The sequence below is a fragment of the Diaphorina citri genome, unplaced genomic scaffold, assembly GCF_000475195.1.
Source record: "Diaphorina citri unplaced genomic scaffold, Diaci psyllid genome assembly version 1.1 scaffold1383, whole genome shotgun sequence".
NCBI lineage: Eukaryota > Metazoa > Arthropoda > Insecta > Hemiptera > Psyllidae > Diaphorina > Diaphorina citri.
The window spans coordinates 61,767-70,514 of record NW_007378809.1 but is presented as its reverse complement, the minus strand read 5'-3'; the positions used below and the strand labels follow the sequence as shown (position 1 = coordinate 70,514).

Genomic DNA, 8,748 nt, shown 5'->3' with positions numbered 1-8,748 from the left:
TTGCTATCTATGTATTTCTTTAGCAAGGGAATATGGTGAAACAAACAAGTAAAATGTATCAACGAGGTACTCGTTCGTACTTACTTACGAGGTTAGTGCAGTATAAACCGTTGTGAACCCTTCCACGAGCAGGAGTGAACTCGGGTAGAAAAAGGTCAACGGGAGTGAATCCGTTTACTTGCCCTAAGAAAATATCAAAGGTTGAGTGCGAAGGGCATCCATTCGTAAAATTTTGTAATCAAAATGTTAGCCCAAAGCAATCACCCTAGGTACGATTGAGTGGCTGACGAAAAACGCCGATCCCGTCTGTACATGAGAAAAGGCAAAAAAAGAAGAATATATCTTTCTGTATAAGTAAGTAGCTCGTATTCTGGTAGCTATGTATAGGTCGATGACTATCGTACACCAAATTCAGACGAGTCCAAATGTGGTCGATTACGTAAGTGTTCGGTTTGGTACCCCTCTGGAACCAGCAATTTGTGATCGAGTACCTCCCGAATCCACACGTATGTATTAGTAGTTAGTACCTATCCTCGGCCAAATCAGTAAACCAAGCGAAGGAATACCCTTAAGCCAAACCATCCATCGATGATGAAAAATTGTACTCCTTTTTCGATTGCAATATCATTTTTCAACGGGTTACTTTCTGGTGTTCTCGTGTTGACCCAGCACCTAAAAGGGAAGTATTGTGTCTCTTTTCGCCAATTTATTGGGGGACATACTACGGAATGAGCATGCTATGGCACAGACCACACGAGTGTATAGCAGATACAAAAAGACATCTTTTCTTTATTCTGCTATCGCCGTTCGGCGAAAGCTAAAGCCGCTACAACAACAACAACAACAATATAACATGATTTTGAGAGGCCGCAATTCTAATCAAATTTCTACCAAGGGCGGGAGTCGAACCCATCACCGGGATTCCATGTTAAGCAAGCGTTAAAACTTGAAACTCTTAACCACTCAGCCACAGGGGTGGGCTGGAGGACAATTGAGGTTGAAATCCCAGCCAAAACCCAAAAATGGCGATATAAGATATAAGCCTAATATGCCCCATAGCAGTAGGGTTGCCTCAAGCCTCACACATGTCAAAAAACTCTTCATGTCCTCTTCAGAAACATAGTCTTCTGAGTTCAAAACGCATGTCTCGGAGTCATTTCGCACACATTCATGACTCTTTCATTTCCTCATCACTATCTTCATCTTCATCCTCATCATCATCTTCATCCTCCTCATCTTCGGATATATCATCTTCATCATCTGTATCTGTTGCCTCAAGCCTCACACATGTCAAAAAACTCTTCATGTCCTCTTCAGAAACATAGTCTTCTGAGTTCAAAACGCATGTCTTGGAGTTATTTCGCACACATTCATGACTCTTCCATTTCCTCATCACTATCTTCATCTTCATCCTCATCATCATCATCATCATCATCATCTTCATCCTCCTCATCTTCGGATATATCATCTTCATCCGTTGCCTCAAGCCTCACACATGTCAAAAAACTCTTCATGTCCTCTTCAGAAACATAGTCTTCTGAGTTCAAAACGCATGTCTTGGAGTCATTTCGCACACATTCATGACTCTTCCATTTCCTCATCACTATCTTCATCTTCATCATCATCTTCATCCTCCTCATCTTCGGATATATCATCTTCATCATCTGTATCCGAGCTTTCTTCCTTATGCCAGTCATGATTGAGAAGATTGTCTTCCAGGATGATGGTCCATTCGTTCAGTTTCTTCAAGTCTGAAATGTCAACCATAATTTTTTTCAAGAAAAACCTATCTACCTTAAGACTCAGTAGGACAACTCTGAATGAGAGTAGCTCAAGATAGAGATATATTCAAGCTTTGCGACCTACAGCGTTGGAGAGACATCAACAATGCTGAAATCACGGGTCCATCATGGTAACATACCTACCTAAAAAAAAAAAAAGATAGGTAATAGGTCGCATGTTGAATGCATCACTTTTGTCTGGAAGGTTAAAACCCTGCATTAAAACTGCTTACTAAAAACCTCAACTGAACCTTAGGCAAAAAGCTAGTATCAAACCAAAGATTAAGCCAGGAAGAGCACATTGAATTTAGTATGTAGTATCAGAAGAATCACTTAAGGTAAGCAACGTTGCGTGTGGTTAGTACTCAGATGAGTGACCATATGTAAATGCAGATTCTTTGTGTTATTATGTCACAACTTTGGTGCTCACTGCAGCATTGTAGGATTTTCCCAATATCTCAATAATCCTACCATCCAATTTTTACCTACCATGCTGGCATCGGTCGCTATGCGCATTTATATGTCATAGCTACTTATTTCCCTCTCGAGGCTGAGTGGGCAGGTCGCTATGCGCATTTATATGTCATAGCTACTCATTTTCCTCACGAGGCTGAGTGGGCCCCGCAACAGCCAGTCACGGAATCAATCATTTGGATGATACAAATTTCTTGACCCCGCCGGGAATCGAACCCGGGTCTCCCACGTGCAAGGCGAGCGCAGTGACCACTACGCCATGGGAGCTGACACGAGTGACCATATGGGCAATAAAAAGATATCTCACCTAAAGCATAGAAATCAGCCAGCGTGTATTGCACCTCATCCTGTTCATAAAGCCCTCCATACACGTACAGCACCCCATGCTTCACCGCCATTCCACACGACATACGGGGCCGCGGTGTAAATACTGCCGTGTCTGGGCCACCTCCAGTACTGCTGGGACCACCTACTCCCGCACTCTTGCTTGCAGGACCCATGGTCACCTAAAAATAAAATTAAGTCCAATATGAAGTGTAAGGCCAAGGGTGGGCCTGGGGTGGTAGAGAATGCCATAGGCATTAACCCCACCCTTGATCAAACTTTATTTTGTATTTATATGTACATTATGTTACCATCTGTAAAAATATTTATTCTGTAAATAAAGTTTGATCCAATCGTTTAATAATAATAATAATAATAAGGCCACAATCGGAGTTTAAACTCGGTTATATGTTATATTTCAACTCTCGGAGCAATCTGATTGGTTGATGTCAAAAATTTACAAAATAGTAAAAAAAATCAGATTGCTTAATCCAAGAGTTGAACAAAAACATCTAATATATAAAAATTAGTGCGTGTGTGTGTGTGTGTGTTCGAACTTTATGCCTGGCCAAACCGCTCATCCGATTGCTATGAAACTTTGTCAACTTATTGCTTGCACTCCCGTGAAGGTCATAGGCTATTTTCCGGTTCGTTTTTGTTAAGCTACGCCGAGCAAGACCACTAAATGGATGAGTGACATGAACGGCCATGCCTTAAGGAAAAAAAAGAGGTTTGATAAACGGAACTGTAACTGCTAAGGTCTTATCGCCCCGAAAGGGAAGAGAGAAGAAAGACAGGATAGGAGAAAGCCAGCCGTCCCGAGAAGGAACCTCATCTATTTCACAATGTAAGAAACTAAGTTTGGCTAAAATTGTCCTTGACGTATTTGACTATTTGATTATGTAAGATCTAGGCATGTTGGCATGATTTTCAGAAAAATCCGATGCGAATTTTCCAATTAATTGTCTTCAAATTTTGAGAGCTTAACTGCCTTTCCCTATTGGAAAAAAGTTCATGAAAGTCACTCTTCGTAGTTGATACAAATAGCGGCAGTTAAAGTGTTGAAATATCTAGCTAAATGAATAGAATATTAAGACTACTTACAAACGAAACATAGGGTTTAGGGTTTTTATTTTTATTACTCTACAACATGGGTTTGTGTTGACAGTTATTAGAGACGAGCGGTTCTATGGTTAAAATTTTGTTCCAGCCCTGTGGGAGTAGACAAAAAATGAGGTAAATTGACAGTATCTCTAAAAACTTCAAAGAAATGTCGTCTATCTTCCATACGTCGAACTTTATCGGTGGGATGTACACACATAATAGAAATCCAAAAAATCTGGTGTGAACATCACACGACTTTCCTTATCCTATTGAATGCTTATTTGGGTGTTGTTCTATTGTAACTTTTACAATATCTCTAACCTATATTAGTCAGTATAGCTGAAAACCGCCAAAAAACGGTCGAAAACCGCAAAAAGCGGTCAAAATACCATCAACCGCAGCACCTATCTCAACGAAACATTTTGAGTTGCACCCTTGTCACATTTGTGAACTACATACCAAATTTCAAGTCTCTAGCTCATACCTTTCCCGAGATATTGTTAAATTACACCGAAAACCGCCAAAAAGCGGTAAAATACCACCAACCGTTGCACCGATCTTAACCAAAAGTTTTGTGTCGCATCCTTGTCACATTTGACATCTACATACCAAATTACACGTCTCTAGCTCTTACCGTTCTCGAGATATTGTTTACAGACAGACACACACACGGACCAATGACTGAAACTTTGGATTTAGGCTAGGCTCGGACCTCAAAACGTGTTTTGGCACTAAAAACTGACCATCGAAATTTTGACCCGATTACATTACTTTCCTTCCTATAGGATAAAGAAAGTAAAGAAGGTCTATTTCAGAGTAACAGGGAGACAGACTTGACCTTATAAACTAAAGGAAAAATCGTCAAGTCAAAATCTACTTCACACAGGCCGAGTGGGTATCACGAAGTAGTCTTACATGCTGGAGGTCCCGGGTTCGAATTCCGGGGGAAAAAAAAAAAAAAAAAACAACAACAACCACAACAACATCACCACCAACCAACAACAAACAATGATAAAAACTCACCAGTTCGCCAGGTAAGCGTGTCCAGATTCAGAACATACAGATCATTATAGAACACGCTGTCCAAATCCTCTTCCTCATCCTCCTCCATGTCCATGACTCCCCCGAATGCATACGCCCAATGCGGCGGAGCGGCACACAGGGGGAAACTACTGCGCGGCGAGATCTTCACTCCGCCGGCCTTCACGCGACTCCACTTCCACTTCCCGTTCTCGAAATCATTTTCTGCAAAAAGGGGGAAAAGCTACGGTTAGACGATGATCTTGTTGTAGCGACTTTCACTATAGCCAAAATAAAGGGGGGAAAAATATCTCATTTTCAACCATATCATAAACTAGCCACAAAATCAGCAAAAATGAAGCCAATATGAAATTAGCTATTTCTTGTTAAAAAAAAAAAATCAAATACTTATGTAGTATAAACAAAATCCAGTCTACATTGATACATTCACATTACTCAGACTAAAAATTAAAACAAACAACCGACAAAATTCAGGAAATTTGAAGAATCGACATTCAAAAGAAACAATACCATTTACAGACAGTATGAAAATTGAAAATTCAACAAGACACCTTCCATATTACAGCATCCCAACATACCTATGAAAATTCCAGTGCAAGTTATCCGAACAACAAAATTTAAAAAAAAAACTACAATCCCAGAGGAAATTTATGAAAGTGAAAAATTCAAAATTCCAAAGCGACCCCCAACATTTCCAAATCGGAATGGAGATCTCAAAATTCAAACCAAAAACGTTCAAAACAGAATAACGAATCAATTCAAAATAAAAAATTGAAGAAAGTATGAATCCGAAAGAAAGTCGAAATTTGTTGAAACTCGAAATTTGAAATTCAAAAGAAACTCGAAATTTGAAGAAGACACTACAAATTCAAAAGAAACTCGAAATTTGAAGACACTACAAATTCAAAAGAAACTCGAAATTTGAAGACACTGCATATTCAAAAGAAATTCAAATTTTGAAGACACTACAAATTCAAAAGAAACTCAAAATTTGAAGGCACTATAAATTTAAAAGAAATTCAAAAGAAACTCTAAATTTGAAGAAACTACAAATCCAAAACGAATAAACTCAAAATTTGAAGAAAGTACGAATCCAAAAGAAACTCAAAATTGAAAAAAGTACGAATCCAAAATTAACTAAAAATGCGAATCTAAAATGAACTCAATGTTCGAAGAAAGAACGAATCCAAAATTAACTCGAAATTCGAAGAGAGTCCGAATCCAAAAGAGATTCAAAATTTGAAGAAAGTACGAATCTAAAAAAAAACTCAAAATTCGAAACCCAAAATGAACTCAAAATTCGAAAAAGGTTAAAACCCTGCATTAAAACTGCTTACTAAAAACCTCAACTGAACCTTAGGCAAAAAGCTAGTATCAAACCAAAGATTAAGCCAAAGACAGCACATTGAAGTTAGTACGTAGTATCAGAAGAATCACTTAAGGTAAGCAACGTTGCGTGTGGTTAGTACTCAGATGAGTGACCATAATTATGTAAATGCAGATTCTTTGTGTTATTATGTCACAACTTTAATGCTCACTGCAGCAATGTAGGATTTTCCCAATATCTCAATAATCCTAAAATCCAAGTTTTACCTATCAAAATTAACTCGAAATTCGAAGAAAGTACGAATCCAAAAGAAATTCAAAATTTGAAGAAAGTACGAATCCAAAATGAATTCCAAATTCGAAGAAAGTACGAATCCAAAATTAACTCAAAATTCGAAGAAAGTACGAATCCAAATTAACTCGAAATTCGAAGAAAGTACGAATCCAAATTAACTCGAAATTCGAAGAAAGTACGAATCCAAATTAACTTAAAATTCGAAGAAAGTACGAATTCCAAATTAACTCGAAATTCGAAGAAAGTACGAATCCAAAATGAACTCAAAATTGAAGAAAGTACGAATCCAAATTAACTCAAAATTCGGACAAAGTACGAATCCAAAATTAACTCAAAATTTGAAGAAAGTACGAATCCAAAATTAACTCGAAATTCGAAGAAAGTACGAATCCAAAAGAAATTCAAAATTTGAAGAAAGTACGAATCCAAAATTAACTCGAAATTCGAAGAAAGTACGAATTTAAAATGAACTCGAAATTCGAAGAAAGTACGAATCCAAAATGAACTCGAAATTCGAAGAAAGTACGAATCCAAAAGAAATTCAAAATTTGAAGAAAGTACAAATCCAAAATGAACTCCAAATTCGGAGAAAGTACGAATCCAAAATTAACTCAAAATTCGAAGAAAGTACGAATACAAAATTAACTCAAAATTCGAAGAAAGTACGAATTTAAAATGAACTCGAAATTCGAAGAAAGTGTGAACTCGAAATTCGAAGAAAGTACGAATTCAAAATGAACTCCAAATTCGAAGAAAGTACGAATCCAAAATTAACTCGAAATTCGAAGAAAGTACGAATCCAAAATTAACTCGAAATTCGAAGAAAGTACGAATCCAAAAGAAATTCAAAATTTGAAGAAAGTACGAATCCAAAATGAACTCCAAATTCAGAGAAAGTACGAATCCAAAATTAAGTACGAATCCAAAATTCACTCAAAATTCGGAGAAAGTACGAATCCAAAATTAACTCAAAATTCGAAGAAAGTACGAATCCAAAATTAACTCAAAATTCGAAGAAAGTACGAATCCAAAATTTGAAGAAAGTACGAATCTAAAAGAAACTCAAAATTTGAAGAAATTAAGAATCTAAAAGAAACTCAAAATTCGAAGAAAGTACGAATCCAAATTAACTCAAAATTCGAAGAAAGTACGAATCCAAAATGAACTCAAAATTCGAAGAAAGTACGAATCCAAAATGTCCATATTACAGCATCCCAACCTACCTATGAAAATTCCAGTGCAAGTTATCCGAACATCAAAATTTAAAAGAAACTACAATCCCAGAGTAAATTTATGAAAGTGAAAAATTCAAAATTCCAAAGCAACCCGCAACATTTCCAAATCGGAATGGAGATCTCAAAATTCAAACGAATAACGAATCAATTCAAAATAAAAATTTGAAGAAAGTATGAATCCGAAAGAAAGTCGAAATTTGTTGAAACTCGAAATTTGAAGAAGACACTACAAATTCAAAAGAAACTCGAAATTTGAAGACACTGCAAATTCAAAAGAAATTCAAATTTTGAAGACACTACAAATTCAAAAGAAACTCAAAATTTGAAGGCACTATAAATTTAAAACAAATTCAAAAGAAACTCTAAATTTGAAGAAACTACAAATTTAAAAGAAAATCGAATTTTGAAGAAACTACAAATCCAAAACGAATAAACTCAAAATTTGAAGAAAGTACGAATCCAAAAGAAACTCAAAATTGAAGAAAGTACGAATCCAAAATGAACTCAAAATTCGAAGAGAGTCCGAATCCAAAAGAAATTCAAAGTTTGAACAAAGTACGAACCCAAAATGAACTCAAAATTCGAAGAAAGTACGAATTTAAAATGAACTCGAAATTCGGAGAAAGTACGAATCCAAAATTATCTCAAAATTCGAAGAAAGTACGAATCCAAAATTAACTCGAAATTCGAAGAAAGTACGAATCCAAAATTAACTCAAAATTCGAAGAAAGTACGAATCCAAAATGAACTCGAAATTCGAAGAAAGTACGAATCCAAAATTAACTCAAAATTCGAAGAAAGTACGAATCCAAAAGAAATTCAAAATTTGAAGAAAGTACGAACCCAAAATAAACTCAAAATTCGAAGAAAGTACGAATACGAATCCAAAACTAACTCGAAATTCGAAGAAAGTACGAATAAAAAAAAAAAAATTCCAAATTTGAAGAAAGTACGAACCCAAAATAAACTCAAAATTCGAAGAAAGTACGAATCCAAAATTAACTCAAAATTCGAAGAAAGTACGAATCCAAAATTAACTCAAAATTCGAAGAAAGTACGAATCCAAAATTAACTCGAAATTCGAAGTAAGTACGAATCCAAAATTAACTCGAAATTCGAAGAAAGTACGAATCCAAAAGAAATTCAAAATTTGAAGAAAGTACGAATT

The 8,748-nt window shown here is 36.2% G+C and overlaps 1 protein-coding gene across 1 annotated transcript in view; it reads right to left on the bottom strand.

Annotated features, from left to right (window-relative positions):
- Nucleotides 1-783: 783 nt before the first annotated feature.
- The window catches only part of LOC103515629 (kelch domain-containing protein 4), a 16,580-nt gene continuing 8,615 nt past the window's right edge, over nucleotides 784-8,748 (bottom strand). Inside the window, exons 6-11 of the mRNA XM_026828259.1 lie at nucleotides 4,707-4,928; nucleotides 3,763-3,791; nucleotides 2,563-2,761; nucleotides 1,664-1,751; nucleotides 1,281-1,476; nucleotides 784-1,078 (exon numbers count right to left, since the gene is read on the bottom strand). Of these exons, the coding sequence (XP_026684060.1) occupies nucleotides 1,371-1,476; nucleotides 1,664-1,751; nucleotides 2,563-2,761; nucleotides 3,763-3,791; nucleotides 4,707-4,928 (644 nt within the window). The 3' untranslated portion in view covers nucleotides 784-1,078; nucleotides 1,281-1,370. The remainder of the gene's footprint in view (nucleotides 1,079-1,280; nucleotides 1,477-1,663; nucleotides 1,752-2,562; nucleotides 2,762-3,762; nucleotides 3,792-4,706; nucleotides 4,929-8,748) is intronic.